The sequence below is a fragment of the Lithobates pipiens genome, unplaced genomic scaffold (assembly GCF_037356315.1).
Source record: "Lithobates pipiens isolate NorthernLeopardFrog02 unplaced genomic scaffold, aLitPip1_a1.2 Scaffold_18, whole genome shotgun sequence".
Lineage (NCBI taxonomy): Eukaryota > Metazoa > Chordata > Amphibia > Anura > Ranidae > Lithobates > Lithobates pipiens.
In genome coordinates this window covers 626,377,760-626,393,761 of record NW_027507758.1, presented here as the reverse complement: position 1 = coordinate 626,393,761, position 16,002 = coordinate 626,377,760, and the positions used below count along the sequence as shown (strand labels likewise).

The 16,002-nt window shown below is 41.9% G+C and overlaps 1 protein-coding gene across 1 annotated transcript in view; it reads right to left on the bottom strand.

The window, feature by feature from the left end:
* Window positions 1-12,956: 12,956 nt before the first annotated feature.
* The window catches only part of LOC143989925 (uncharacterized), a 133,541-nt gene continuing 130,495 nt past the window's right edge, over window positions 12,957-16,002 (bottom strand). The window contains exon 10 of the mRNA XM_077490197.1: window positions 12,957-13,900. Coding sequence (XP_077346323.1) covers window positions 13,111-13,900 — 790 coding nt within the window. The 3' untranslated portion in view covers window positions 12,957-13,110. The remainder of the gene's footprint in view (window positions 13,901-16,002) is intronic.

Here is a 16,002-nt window from a genome sequence, read left to right as displayed (position 1 = left end):
TTCCGACGGAGGGCTTGCCCGTGGAAAAGTTTGACCGTGTGTACGTGGCATAACTTTTTTGTGGGAGGATGCCCCCATGCTTCGGCATATATAAATGATGCGTGTATGCCCATCATTAGAAGTGGGTGGATGAAGGGAGGTATTCTAATGGTGGGCATACCCACCGATCAATCTCTTTTTTTCATTCAGCCAACATGACTCTCAGCAAATAGCTTGAGGTGTCTACTTTCCAAAATGGGGTCATTTGGGGGGGGGGGGTTTTGTGCTATTTTGGCATTTTATGGCCTTCGAAAACTGTGATAGGTAGTGAGGAGTGAAATCAAAAATTTGCACCCTTAGAAATCCTGAAGGTGGTGATTGGTTTTCGGGGCCCCGTACGCAGCTAGGCTCCCAAAAAGTCCCACACATGTGGTATCCCCGTACTCAGGAGAAGCAGAAAAATGTATTTTGGGTTACACTTTCACATATAACCATGGCATGTGTGAGCAATATATAATTTAGTGACAACTTTTTGTAAACATTTTATTTATTTTATTTTTTTGTCATTATTCAATCCCTTGGGACAAAAAAAAAAAATATTCAATGGGCTCAACATGCCCCTCAGCAATTTCCTTGGGGTGTCTACTTTCCAAAATGGGGTCATTGGGGGGGGGGGGGTTTGTACTGCCCAGCCATTTTAGCACCTCAAGAAATGAGATAGGCAGTCATAAATTAAAAGCTGTGTAAATTCCAGAAAATGTACTCTAGTTTGTAGACGCTATAACTTTTGCGCAAACCAATAAATATACGCTTATTGACTTTTTTTTTTACTAAAGACATGTGGCTGAATACATTTTGGCCTAAATGTATGACTAAAATTTAGTTTATTCGATTTTTCTTATAACAAAAAGTAGAAAATATTTTTTTTTCTCGAAATTTTCGGTCTTTTTCCATTTATATCGCAAAAAATAAAAATCGCAGAGGCAATCAAATACAATCAAAAGAAAGCTCTATTTGTGGGAAGAAAAGGACGCAAATTTCGTTTGGGTACAACACTGCATGACCGCACAATTACCAGTTAAAGCAGTGCAGTGCGAAATTGTAAAAAGACCACTGGTCCTTAGGCTGACAATTGGTCCGGGGCTTAAGTGGTTAAATTGACATCTTCTGTGCAATGGTGTTCAGACTGGGTGCCCCACGTAGATGTACACTCACACTGGATGTTGAACAACTATCACTAGTATGGTAGTTTAGGCATGTGGGGATACCCCTAGGGAGCCTGTTGAAATTACATCTCATGCATGAATGCACCTCATAAGTATGGATGGAAATGACAAAAGAGAACCTTCATAGTGCAATGCCATAAAACCAGGTTTATTAAATACACAAATTGAAATAATTCACACACATTTAAAAGTGCCTTATAGTCCTGGCCCAGCGTGTGTAGCAGGTGATTATTAAGGGTAATCAGCCCTGATAGGGCGATGGCGTGGTGAAACCTTTGACGTTTCGGCCTGCCACAAAGCTGTTTGCAGCTTTCAGCTCGATTCCCAGGTAGTTTTGTATGGGTGGAAGTAACGCGATGGCGCGGTGAAACCTTTGACATTTCGGTCTGTCACAAACCATCATCAGGAATGGGTCAATTCGCCATATTTATTGTGGGCATTTATACCCTTACTACAGGTCTGATTGGTTGAATCAATATAAACACCTGCTGCATACTCGGGGAGCGTACAATCTTGGTTTAAATAATATCTATAAGGACTGGGCTGACATTGATATCTACCAAATGAAGATTATTTTTAAAAATGTACGTCCATAGGGAGAAACAAGTAAAAATGAAAATAAAAAGGCGAAAATTAAATTAGGATGAGTGAGATGGTAAAGAATACACGGCCCTCTGCTGGTCATAGGCAGTAAATGAGCTCTTGCTCAACCACATTAACCACTTGCCGACCGCCGCACGACGATGTACGTCGACAGAATGGCACGGGCAGGCATAAGGGCTTACATGTACGTCCTTGCCTGCCCGCCGGTCGGGGGCCCGATCGGGCCCCCGCCCGGTGCCTGCGGCGGTCGGTATTCGTTCGGGAGCGATCCCGGACGAGGGGACGGCCATTCATTCATGGCCACCCCCTCGCGATCGCTCCCGACGAATGAAAATGTCCCGTGACATCATTTCCTCTCCTGTAATGTAAACACAGGAGAGGAAGTGATGTATTCTCTCCTCCGTGTCGGTATTTTTCGTTCCGGCACCGAGGAGAGAGGTTCGGTGAGTTGCACCAACACACCACACATACAGTAGAACATGCCAGGCACACTCACACCCCCCCTTTACCCCCCAATTACCCCTGCCCCCCCAGTCACAGTGACACCAATTGCTTTTTTTTTTTTTTTTTTGAATTGGTGTCATTTGTGACTGTAATAACTGTTAGGGCAGTTAGGGTTAGCCCCCTTTAGTTCTAATGTGCCCCCCTAACCCCCCCAATAAAGGTTTAACCCCGTGATCACCCCCCGTCACCAGTGTCACTAAGGCTGGGTTCACATTGCAGCGGTTTATGAGAACGAATGTGATTCGCACCGCACTGCAGTGCAAATCACATCCGATCTCTGTGCGATTCGAGTTCAGCCATACAGATAGTATGGCTGAATTCGTGTCGCACCCGCCGCAAATTCGCACGGGACCCTTTTTTTGGCCCGCAGCAGAATCGGATCGCATGGGTGTTCACACCATGCGATCCGAGTTTGCAGATCGCACTGCGATATGCGAACTGATCTGGGGGTGTCATTAACATTTCACTGACACTCCCAGCAGTTCGCATAGGGCAGTGTGAACTGCCGCCGGGAGGCATGCGATGCGGGAACCCGCCGCGGATTCATGGCGTTCCCGCATCGCTCCAGTGTGAACCCAGCCTAATAAGCGATAGTTTTTCTGATCGCTGTATTAGTGTCACAGGTGACGCTAGTTAGGCAGGTAGGTATTTAGGTTCGCCGCAGCTTTTTATAGCGCCAGGGACCCCCATATACTACCGCATAAAGCCCCCTGATTGCCCCCTAGTTAACCCTTTCACCAGTGATCACCATATAACTGTTACAGGTGACGCTGGTTGGTTAGTTATTTTTTTATAGTTTCAGGGCACCCGCCATTTATTACCTAATAAAGGTTTAACCCCCTGATCACCCGGCGGGTGTCATTTGTGACTGTAATAACTGTTAGGGCAGTTAGGGTTAGCCCCCTTTAGTTCTAAGGTACCCCCCTAACCCCCCCAATAAAGGTTTAACCCCGTGATCACCCCCCGTCGCCAGTGTCACTAAGGCTGGGTTCACATTGCAGCGGTTTATGAGAACGGATGTGATTCGCACTGCAGTGCAAATCACATCCGATCTCTGTGCGATTCGAGTCCAGCCATACAGATAGTATGGCTGAATTTGTGTCGCACCCGCCGCAAACTCGCACGGGACCCTTTTTTTGGTCCGCAGCAGAATCGGATCGCATGGGTGTTCACACCATGCGATCCGAGTTTGCAGATCGCACTGCGATATGCGAACTGATCTGGGGGTGTCATTAACATTTCACTGACACTCCCAGCAGTTCGCATAGGGCAGTGTGAACTGCCGCCGGGAGGCATGTGATGCGGGAACCCGCCGCGGATTTGTGGCGTTCCCGCATCGCTCCAGTGTGAACCCAGCCTAATAAGCGATCGTTTTTCTGATCACTGTATTAGTGTCACAGGTGACGCTAGTTAGGCAGGTAGGTATTTAGGTTCGCCGCAGCTTTTTATAGCGCCAGGGACCCCCATATACTACCGCATAAAGCCCCCTGATTGCCCCCTAGTTAACCCTTTCACCAGTGATCACCATATAACTGTTACAGGTGACGCTGGTTGGTTAGTTATTTTTTTTATAGTTTCAGGGCACCCGCCATTTATTACCTAGTCTCACTAGTGTACCCCTAAATTTAGGGGTGTCTACTTTCCAAAATGGGGTCATTTGGGGGGGGTTTGTGCCATCTTGGCATTTTATGGCCTTCAAAACTGTAACGCCCTTAGAAAGCCTGAAGGCGGTGCTTGGTTTTCGGGGCCCCGTACGCGGCTAGGCTCCCAAAAAGTCCCACATATGTGGTATCCCCGTACTCAGGAGAAGCAGCAGAATTTATTTTGGGGTGTCATTTCACATATGCCCATGGCATGCGTGAGCAATATATCATTTAGTGACAACTTTGTGAAAAAAATAAAAAATAAAAAAAAGTTTGTAATTTTCCCGCAACTTGTGGCAAAATATAAAATATTCCATGGACTCAACATGCCTCTCAGCAAATAGCTTGGGGTGTCTACTTTCTAAAATGGGGTCATTTGTGGGGGTTTTGTGCCATCTTGGCATTTTATGGCCTTCAAAACTGTAATAGGTAGTGAGGAGTGAAGTCAAATATTTACACCCTTAGAAAACCTGAAGGCGGTTCTTGGTTTTCGGGGCCCCGTACGCGGCTAGGCTCCCAAAAAGTCCCACATATGTGGTATCCCCGTACTCAGGAGAAGCAGCAGAATTTATTTTGGGGTGTCATTTCACATATGCCCATAGCATGTGTGAGCAATATATCATTAAGTGACAACTTTGTGAAAAAAAAATAAAAAAAAATTAAAGTTTGTAATTTTCCCGCAACTTGTGGCAAAATATAAAATATTCCATGGACTCAAAATGCCTCTCAGCAAATAGCTTGGGGTGTCTACTTTCTAAAATGGGGTCATTTGTGGGGGTTTTGTGCCATCTTGGCATTTTATGGCCTTCAAAACTGTAATAGGTAGTGAGAAGTGAAATCAAAAATTTACGCCCTTAGAAAGCCTAAAGGCGGTGCTTGGTTTTCGGGGCCCCGTACGCGGCTAGGCTCCCAAAAAGTCCCACGTATGTGGTATCCCCGTACTCAGGAGAAGCAGCAGAATTTATTTTGGGGTGTCATTTCACATATGCCCATAGCATGTGTGAGCAATATATCATTTAGTGACAACTTTGTGTAAAAAAAAAAAAAAAAAAATTTTTTTTTGTCATTATTCAATCGCTTGAGGCAAAAAAATAAAATATTCAATGGGCTCAACATGGCACTTATCAATTTCCTTAGGGTGTCTACTTTCCAAAATGGGGTCATTTGGGGGGGTTTTGTACTGCCCTGCCATTTTAGCACCTCAAGAAATGAGATAGGCAGTCGTAAACTAAAAGCTGCGTAAATTCCAGAAAACGTACTTTAGTTTGTAGATGTGACAACTTTTGCGCAAACCAATAAATATACAATTATTGACTTTTTTTTTACCAAAGACATGTGGCTGAATACATTTTGGCCTAAATGTATGACTAAAATTGAGTTTATTGGATTTTTCTAATAACAAAAAGTAGAAAATATCATTTTTTTTCAAAATTTGCGGTCTTTTTACGTTTATATCGCAAAAAATAAAAATCGCAGAGGCAATCAAATACCATCAAAAGAAAGCTCTATTTGTGGGAAGAAAAGGACGCAAATTTTGTTTGGGTACAACATTGCATGACCGCGCAATTACCAGTTAAAGCAGCGCAGTGCCAAATTGTAAAAAGACCTCTGGTCATTTACCAGCAAAATAGTCCGGTCTGAAGGTGGTTAAATAAGCCCTTGCTCACCCACATTTAAGACGTCATCTAGTGGAGTGATGTGAAATTACATTGGACATAAAGTGAAGAGATAAAGGTAGATGTTGTGGGACAAATTGCTAAGTGAAAATCGGTGGTATAATATTAAATATTAGAACGTGACATATTATATAGTGTTAGATGGATAAGTTAAGTGAATAAAGTGACCCATATGAACACTCGCACAATTAAATATAAAAAATTGGGTATTACGAGAATATTTAAAAATGAAATTAAATAGTTTTAAGTAATTAAATAGTTTGCTGGGAGTGGACTAGAAATAAAATAACTGACTAATCATATATTAAAAACTATACATTCAAATAATGATGGTTTGAGGTAAAAAATTACTAAAACAGATTACAAATTACGCTGAGGGAAACTAATACTGATAAAATAAATGGAAGTGACCTCCACCATTAATAATCTGTAATGAAACAATTTAAGTCTTATTCTACATTTAACCCTAATGGTGTCAAAGTTTGTAATTCAAAAATCTATTTAGTTTAATTCTGGGATAGCTTCTGGGTCATATTGGCACCCCTCCAGGGTCTATTGATGGTGTCAATTGCATAAAATGATACACCAGCTATTATGTACCATCCTGAAGTGGTTGGACACACTATGTTTAGGAAATCCACTATGGATATTCGTTATATATTCACTAACTCTTTTAGTTAATGTCCTGGTGGTCCTGCCTACGCACTGTCTGTCCTTATCTCCTACCTGCTCTCTTACTTTTAATAATATATTGCGAGGATAACCTTTGTCTGTAAACCATTTAATCAAGATATCCGTTTGTTCCATATAGTCGCGATATAGAGTGCAGTTTCTTTTTATACGCACAAAAGTTACTCATTTATACGCACAAAAGTTACTCATTCATTTATATGTTTTGTTGGTGGACTTTTACTGTGAATTTCATACCACGTTTTTGTTGATGTGGTCAATGAATGCTCCTAGGGTGGACTCTGTTCCTTTCCACACCACCAAAATATTGTCTATGTACCTGCGGTACATCTGCAATTCTGGCCAAAGATTGCCATAAATTAGCTCTTCCCATTTACTGAGAAAAATGTTCACAACACTTGGGGCATATTTAGCCCCCATGGAGACACCTTTTGTTTGATTATAATATTATCCCCATACCAAAAGAAATTATTGGTCATAGCGAGTCTCAAGCTCTTGAGGATGAATTGTTTTTGTCTGTATTTTTAATTAGTGAACTTATTTAGGGCCCATTTGACTGCATTCATGGCGTCTGGTTGGCGAATGTTGGTGTACAAAGATTCAACATCTATTGTAACCAAACAACTAGTCTTGTTTATTTCCACATGTTGTAAGTGGTTAGTAGCATCTTTGCTATCTTTCAGGTAAGACTGACTTTTAGCCACAAGGGGCTGGAGGTAAACATCTATGTATTCCCCCAGTCGGGAAAAAAGTAAATTAATACCGCTCAGAATAGGTCTGCCTGGGGGATTGGTAGCATTCTTGTGTATTTTTGGAACTTGATACAATACTGGCATAATATGGGCATCTGGAACTAGATATCTGTTTTTCTTTTTTATTGAGAATATGATTGTCTCTTGCCTGGTTCACCAATTCCTGTAGTTGGAATTTCAAATCTTGGGTGGGGTTTTTGTGAAAGGATTTTATAAGTGCTATCATCACTTAAAATCCGCATAATTTCTGTATCATAATCTTCTTTGGTTAGCATAACAACACCTCCCCCTTTGTCCGCAGGGCGGATTACAATGTTGTTTCTTTTTTCAATTTGTCTGATCCCTTCCAAGATTGATTTATCCCTGATTTTTTTTTTGATTGGGATATCTCTAATATCTGCTTCTACCATCTTTTTGAATACATCTATGAACTGATGCCCAGGTGTTTTAGGATTAAATGTAGACTTATTACGTAAACCACTGTGTATATGTTTCTGGTAGTATTGCTTTATCAGTATCTTCCTTAGTGGCAAAGTGTTTTTTTTATATTTAATTTCCTCCCAAATTTTTGCAAGTCCACAAAAGTTTCAAATTTGTGCATGTTTTTGGTGGATGCAAATTTTAAACCTTGGTCTAGAACATACAGTTCTTGATCAGTAAGTATAATGTCCGTTAAGTTGAAAGACCCCTCTCCTAATTTCCTCTTTTCCTTTTTACGAGATTTCCCCCCTCTGCACCCTTGTTTACGTTTTGTGGTGCGTTCTGGTATGCCTGTTCTCACTGGGATGGTGGATTGGGGGTATTGGGGTATGGTTTTATGGCTCTTTCCATTCCTTCCACCCCCCCTTTCCCATTTGGGGGTCTCTTGTATAATGGTATTCATTATTCTGATAAGTGTAATTGTTTTTTCATCTACCCCTCCCTCTGCCCCTCCATGGTCTGGAGTGGGATGGTGGGCCTCTATAGTAGTTGGGTGATTGGTGTTGGACATGTTGTAAAGGTTAAAATCTGTTTTGTGTAGTGACAGAGTAATGTGGCGAGTTGACTCTGCCCATTTGGGGTGGGTACTATCTTTGAGGAGTATGCGTGTTTGTTGGCTGAGGTCTAGAGAAGCTATCTTGTATAATTTGAGTCTGTCTGGATTCTATCTCGCCGCCCTTAATGTCTGCATTCATGTTCTCTTGCCATCTATAGATTTTATTAGTGGCATAATCTTTTTTATCTCTGGTGTACTTCTTTAATTTCTTATTTTTAGTATCATTCTCTATTTTTTGTACCGCCTCCTTGTATTCTGTCAAATTCATAAAGGGAGACATAAGTCCCTTTAATTGTGCGATTGTTTGTTCAATAGTTTGTAATTTGCATTTCCTCCTATGTATAATTACCCCCAACAGGTTTTGTTCACATTGATTGAAGAATGTTAGCCATTCATCAGTAAGATGTTGGTCTGTCATTCCATCATTTGGACCAAGGTTTTCTAAGACTTGAAAATTGCTGTTCACAGACGCTCTCCATCCAGTGTGACAAAGCTTAGGATATTTTTCAAAGAAGAATGGGCAAAAATGTAACTCTAGATGCGCAAAGCTGGTAGAGACATCCCCAAAAAGACTTGCAGCTGTAATTGCAGCGAAAGGGGGTTCTACAATGTATTGACTCAGGGGGGCCTGAATACAAATGCACACCACACTTTTCACATATTTATTTCTAAAAAAAAAATTGAAAACCATTTATAATTTTCCTTCTACTTCACAATTATGTGCCACTTTGTGTTGGTTTATCATATAAAATCCAAATAAATTACATTTACATTTTTGGTTGTAACGTGACAAAATGTGGAAGGGGAATGAAGACTTTTTCACTGCATTGTATGTGATTGCCTCTGAGGTTTTTATTTTGTGTGCTACAAATAAAGACTAAATTTTTTTTTCCAAAATGTTCGTTTTGTTACTGTTATAAAATCTTCTAAAAAAGTAAGTTTTCTCCTTCACTGATGGGCACCAATGAGGAGGCAATAATGAGGAGGTACTGACAGACATTACTGATGGGCACTGGTGGTCTTCGCCCCCCCAGTAACCCCTTCACTCCCCTTCTCTGTGTCACCCAGTACAGTTGTCAGATTTTTCACTGATCATTGTACTGGTGTCATTCGTGACACTAATTAAGGCAGTTAGTGGTAGGCTCAGGTAGCTTTAGGTTACCCCCGAATTCCCCTAATAAAGGTTTAACCGCTTGATCACCCCCCGTCACCAGTAATCACCATATTAGTGTTGGGGTGACCGTGGTTAGTTATTTTTTATGGAGTCAGGGCCCGCCATATATTACCTAAATAAAGGTTTAACCCCCTGATCACACGTCGGGTGATATCAATTACGTTTTAGCGACAGTCAGGGTCTGCGTTGTCCCAGGCACTGTCAGATTAGTGCCAGTAGTGCTAGCACCCATGCACGCACCATGCACCTCCCTTAGTAGTATAGTGTCTGAACGGATCAATATCTGATTTGATCAGATCTATACTAGCATCCCCAGTAGTTTAGGGTTCCCAAAAATGCAGTGTTAGCAGGATCAGCCCAGATACCTGCTAGCACCTACGTTTAGCCCCTCCGCCCAGCCCAGCCCAGCCCACCCAAGTGCAGTATCAATCGATCACTGTCACTTCCAAAACACTAAAGACATAACTGCAGCGTTCGCAGAGTCAAGCCTGATCCCTGCAAACACTGACAGTTTTTTTGGTAGCATTTGAAGCAGTCTCTGACAGTCAGGTGCTCTTTTTTCCTGTGAGTCTCACTAGTGTACCAGTAAATTTAGAGGCCAAAATGTACAATCGAAGGTACAGTAGTGAAGAGGCCTACACGTTTCTGAGCATGACAGATTAAAGTGAAGAGGAAGTCACATCTGTCAGATTCAAGCTCAGAATACGATCCTGTAGACAGCAGCGGCACCCTGACAGATAGCTCTGACGAGGGAGTTGTCCCTGCCAAGGTCAGGCATACCCAACCCCGTTCTTCTGCTGTTATTGAGGTGCAAGAACCGCAGGGCTCTCGTATGGAGAAGAGAGCCAGTACTAGTGCCACTCATCCTTCTGGTGAACTGGCAAGCACCAGTAGCGTCCTGTTCGTAGTCAAACTAGCACGTGGTGACCTGGCAAGTCCATTAAGTGCAGTTCAAGCTGGCAAGGTGGCTAGAATGAGTAGTGTCCCACTGCCACCAAGAAGACTAGCCCATAGTGCCCTTCCTGCTGCATTTGCCAATCTGAATTGGGAGCCCACTTCTGTATGTATGTATGAGGTCGGCGGCACGGGGTGCGTTTAAAAAATAGTTTTTTTTAATTTATTTTTTACACTGTTGTTTAAAAAAAAATTGTGTCACACTCCTATTACAAGGAATGTAAACATCCCTTGTAATAAAAAAAAAGCATGACAGGACCTCTTAAATATGAGATTTGGGGTCAAAAAGACCTCACATATTTACACTAAAATGCAATTAAAAAAATACATTAAATATAATTTGTTTGCAATGATATGAAGACGGATGGGGGCCATCTTCCCCTCACTCGTCTCCATGCCAAGCCAGAGCGCCTCTGCCGGCGGCTCTGGTAAGTGGCAGAGGGCACCAGAGAGCGGCGGGAGGGCTCCCTCTCCGATTAAAGTGATCTTGCGGTGAATCGACCACAGAGGCCACTTTTATCTTGAAGCAGACCGCCCGCTGAAGAAGATGATACCAAGGTTATGGTAGCTAGCTGCTGCCATAACAACGATATTCCTCTTCAAAGTAGTGGCGTAAAACAACGGCGGGGGGACCGGAAGTGGTTAATTATGTGCTGATTATTACTACAAATTAATGTGTTCCTTTTTCCATTCTTTGCAGGGAGAAGGAACAAGGATATCATTCCCTCTGTGCAGGGCCCTGATTTGTTGACAGAACTCTGGGCTGTCATTGGACACAGATGACATGCTGTGTCTAATCACAGCAGGGGGTTGGCACTGGGATGTGTACGCATGTGTCCTGAATCCCTGAAGAGGCCAGCAATGTACAGGTACATCGCTGTGCGTACATGGGCTGCCCGTTCGATGTACATTGCAAGCAGACAGTCCAAAGGCAGTAAGGTCTCTCATTTATTTGTAGGAACTATGCCTGATGAAGTCATTGTATGAGTACGATCTCTCAGTGATATGTAGGAACCATGCCTGATGAAGCCATTGTATGAGTACGATCTCTCAGTGATTTGTAGGAACCATGCCTGATAAAGTAATTGTATGAGTATGATTTCTCAGTGATTTGTAGGAACCACGCCTGATGAAGTCATTGTATGAGTATGATCTCTCAGTTATATGTAGGAATCATGCCTGATGAAGTCATTGTATGAGTATTATCTGTCAGTTATATGTAGAAACCATGCCTGATGAAGTCATTGTATGAGCACAATCTCTCAGTTGTTTGTAGGAACCATGCCTGATGAAGTCATTGTATGAGGAGTAAGATTTCTAAGTTATTGGTATGAACCATGCCTGATGAAGAAATCATATGAGTACGTTCTGTTTTTTTGTAGGAACCATGTCTGATCAAGTAATTGTATGAGTACGATCTCTCAGTTATTCGTAGGAACCATGCCTGATCAAGTAATTGTATGAGTACGATCTCTCAGTTATTCGTAGGAGCCATGCCTGATCAAGTAATTGTATGAGTATGATATCTCAGTTATTCGTAGGAGCCATGCCTGATCAAGTAATTGTATGAGTGTGATCTCTCAGTTATTCGTAGGAGCCATACCTGATCAAGTAATTGTATGAGTACGATCTCTCAGTTATTCGTAGGAACCATGCCTGATGAAGTCATTGTATGAGTAAGATTTCTAAGTTATTGGTATGAACCATGCCTGATGAAGAAATCATATGAGTACGTTCTGTTTTTTTGTAGGAGCCATGCCTGATCAAGTAATTTTATGAGTACGATCTCTCAGTTATTCGTAGGAACCATGCCTGATGAAGTCATTGTATGAGTATGATCTGTCAGTTATTTGTAGAAACTACGCCTGATGAAGTCATTGTATGAGCACAATATTTCAGTTGTTTGTAGGAACCATGCCTGATGAAGTCATTGTATGAGTAAGATTTCAAAGTTATTGGTACGAACCATGCCTGATGAAGAAATCATATCAGTACGTTCTCTGTTTTTTTGTAGGAACCATGCCTGATCAAGTAATTGTATGAGTAACATCTCTCAGTTATTCGTAGGAGCCATGCCTGATGAAGTCATTGTATCATTACGATCTCTGTTATTTGTAGGAACCATGCCTGATGATGTAATTGTATAAGTACGATCTCTCAGTTATTTGCAGGAATCATGCCTGATGAAGTAACTGTATAAGTATTATCTCACTGTTATTTGTAGGAACCATGCCTGAAGAAGTAATTTAAAGGGTCCATTTATGAAGAAAACTTGTTGAAAGAATATGATAAGCATTCACCCAGCCACAACAAATTCTTGTCATATTCACAGTGATTTCCTATGTTAGTCAGCTCCTCCTAGTGACTGTAATGTGGCATTTTTCCTGAAATAAGGAAGAATAGTGCAATATTGCCTTATGGTCACTAGATGGAGCCAAAGATAATAGAAAATCTCTGTATGTAACAAATTCAACCAACATTTGTCAAGGCTGGTTGGTAGGTTCTCACATTTCTCCAAAAAATACTTTTTTTTAAAAAATGACCTTTAAGCATTTGTGAAAGCTTACACCAAACAATTTACTCAGCAAATGAAAGGTAATGACTCAATTTTTATTTTTATACTGCTATCAATGGCCAACACAGTACAACACTTCATCCATGTCATTGGTGATCTCTGATCTCCTTATGAACTGTTTCTTACATGATGAAGATCAGCCATGGAGTATATCTAAGGTGTATATCAGGGTGTCCTTCTTCCCCACATGAGAGCCGTGATGTCCAGCAACATTCATATAGAAGACATTTCCCGCACTCAAGGCACTAATACACCTCAAGGGTTGTGTGGGATCCCTGATGTACAGGAAGACAGGACTTCAGTGAGGAACAAGTCCCTCAGGACAAGAATGTGGCATCTCCCCTTTGTGAGATCTCTGATGCCTGGAAAGATTGGACCTATCTGAAAAACATTTCTCGCACTCAGGACAGGAATATGGCTTCTCCCTCGTGTGAGCTCTCTTATGTCTGTAAAGATTGGACTTATCTGAAAAACATTTTCCACACTCAGGACAGGAATACGGCTTCTCCCCCGTGTGAGATCTCTGATGAGTGTAAAGATCGGACTTTCGTGAAAAATGTTTCCCACACTCAGGACAGGAATATGGCTTCTCCCCCATATGAGATCTCTGATGTGTGTAAAGACTGGAATTACGTGAAAAACATTTCCCACACTCAGGACAGGAATATGGCTTCTGTCCCGTGTGAGATCTCTGATGTATAATAAGACTGGATTTATCTAAAAAACATTTCCCGCACTCAGAACAGGCAAGTGGCTTCTCCCCCGTGTGCAATCTCTGATGTGTGTAAAGACTGGACTTTCGTGAAAAACATTTTCCACACTCAGGACAGGAATACGGCTTCTCCCCACTATGAGATCTCTGATGTGTGTAAAGATTGTACATCTGTGAAAAACATTTCCCGCACTCAGGACAGGAAAGTGACTTCTCCCCAGTGTGAAATTTCTGATGTCTGTAAAGATGGGAAATATTTGAAAAGCATTTTTCGCACTCAGGACAGGAATACGGCTTCTCTCCTGTGTGAGATCTTTTATGCACATTAAGACCAGATTTAAAGTTGAAACACTTCCCGCACTCAGGACAGGAAAACCTCTTATCTGTTGGAAGAACGGCACCGTCCCTCACAGTCTGAGGTTCCTCAGGATAAGAGGAATACGATGGTCCATCTACACTGTGTGGTGCCGGATGGACATTTGAGGTAGTCGGGTTTTCTCCTGGACTATACTGTGTGATGTCCTCATCTTCTACTTTACAGTCTGGAGACAAAGTGAGACAATCCTCTGAGGTTTTCCTCATCTCCCGTCCATCTACGAAAATAGAAATAAAAAGATTATTACTAGACATGAGCTGATTGGTTCCCCTAAACCAGGACTCCATCCACATCAGGCAGCTTTGTCTCTGAGGATCTTACAATTCCCCCCTCAAGGTAACTAGTAAATGGGTCCTCTGATCTCCTACCAGATCATTTCTTTATTCATGGACCTTAGTCAGAGAGTGAGGAAACAACGAGAACTGTCTTTTATAGGAGTGACAGTGATGAGGGGATTATAGGATGAGTGTCCCCTCCCCCTCTATCACTCATTGCCATCTTCCCAACACAAGAAGTCCTGCACTTCCTTATTTAGTCCATGATTTAGTCATGAATAACAGCGGGGCTGAGCCCCACCAGAGGTCAGAGAGTGAGGATGGGGGGAATAGAGTTGGGTGAACAGTTCTGTTCGGCGAACACCCAAATTTGCAGGGTGTTTGGTGGGTGTTTGTTCTGCCCAATGCCCTGTATGCAATACAGTGCATTCTAAGCCCTGTTTGGGCAAAGCTTTACCCAAGCAGGGTGCAGTGAATAGCTGGTTGTTAAGAAGCGGAGCTGGGATGCTGGCCACTGGGTCCTTAACAACCCATTAGTCATCAACTGTTAATGGGCTTCCCTGCTGACAGCTGAATAGAAAAAAAATTGCTGGAAAAAAAAGTGGAAAAAAATGACGTAGGTTCCCCCCAAAATCTATACCAGACCCTTAGCCAAGTATGCAACCTGGCAGGTCAAGAACACTTTTTTTGGTGAATTGGTAGGGGTGCTAATTACCACATACTCATTCACATAAGGGGGGGCTGGGATCAGGACCACTCTGAATATAGAATAAAATTTCCACTCACCTGCTCGCATTTGGCAAGTGGAAAAAGCTTAAAGTGGTTGTAAACCCTCAAGGTTTTTCACCAGAATCCATTCTATGCATTAAGGTGAAAAACCTTCTGTCACTCAGAAGCCCCCCAGTGCCCAGTGACTGACGCTTCCTGAAGACGTTAATGACGAAACGTACGTCAAAGAGGTACCTGGTCACGCTCTTGACGCCATATCCGGTTACCTGGTTGCCGGCTTCACGGGTTTGAACGCACGCCGTATTGACAGTACGGAGGGAACACATTGCACCTACCGGATTGTTCTATTTTGAAGGCGAGCAGCCCCAGGTCGGGCACATATGAATGTAAGGAGCCATTTGGCTGTATTTTTTATATTTTTTTAATAATAAAATCAGTATTACGCTATGGATTTTCTATGCTCTTTCTCTACATACTGCCTGAAAGTCTGAAGGGGGACGTACCATCCTATGTATCCATGTCAATATTTATGTGAACAGGCACATACCTGTACAGGCGTTGTTTGACTTACTTTTTAATTAAAGTGGTCAAGCAAATCTGGTAAGCAGATTATATTTGCATATCACGATTGGGTGTCGGTGTCCTTTGGTGGAGGTATATGCAAGTTTTCTATCTATCGTTTTATCACAGTCTGCAAGATTTGCTGCACGTAGTGAATTTGGGATCATTTACTAAAGAAGCTGGAGTGGCACATTTATGAGACTTTTTGATGATTGAATTATAATTTGTGAAGAATTTTTCTATTGTCACTGGATCACGAATGGGAACGTATTATTGTTTGTTATATACATTTATCAATAATTTTTATTGTTGGTGTTACACTTTTGGTTACCAGTTGTTGATTAATGAGTCTCTTATTTAATTTTTGTGAAATTCATTAACATATTAAGGTTATAAGAGCGCCCCTAAATTTGTTATTGTTTCAGTATGGGTGGAGGAATGTATTTAGTGTTAATGACCCACCTATGCTGATCTCTGTAGGAGTGTCCTTCTCTATAAATGTCCCCGTTATTCCATCCTCCTCCATAGACTGCTGAT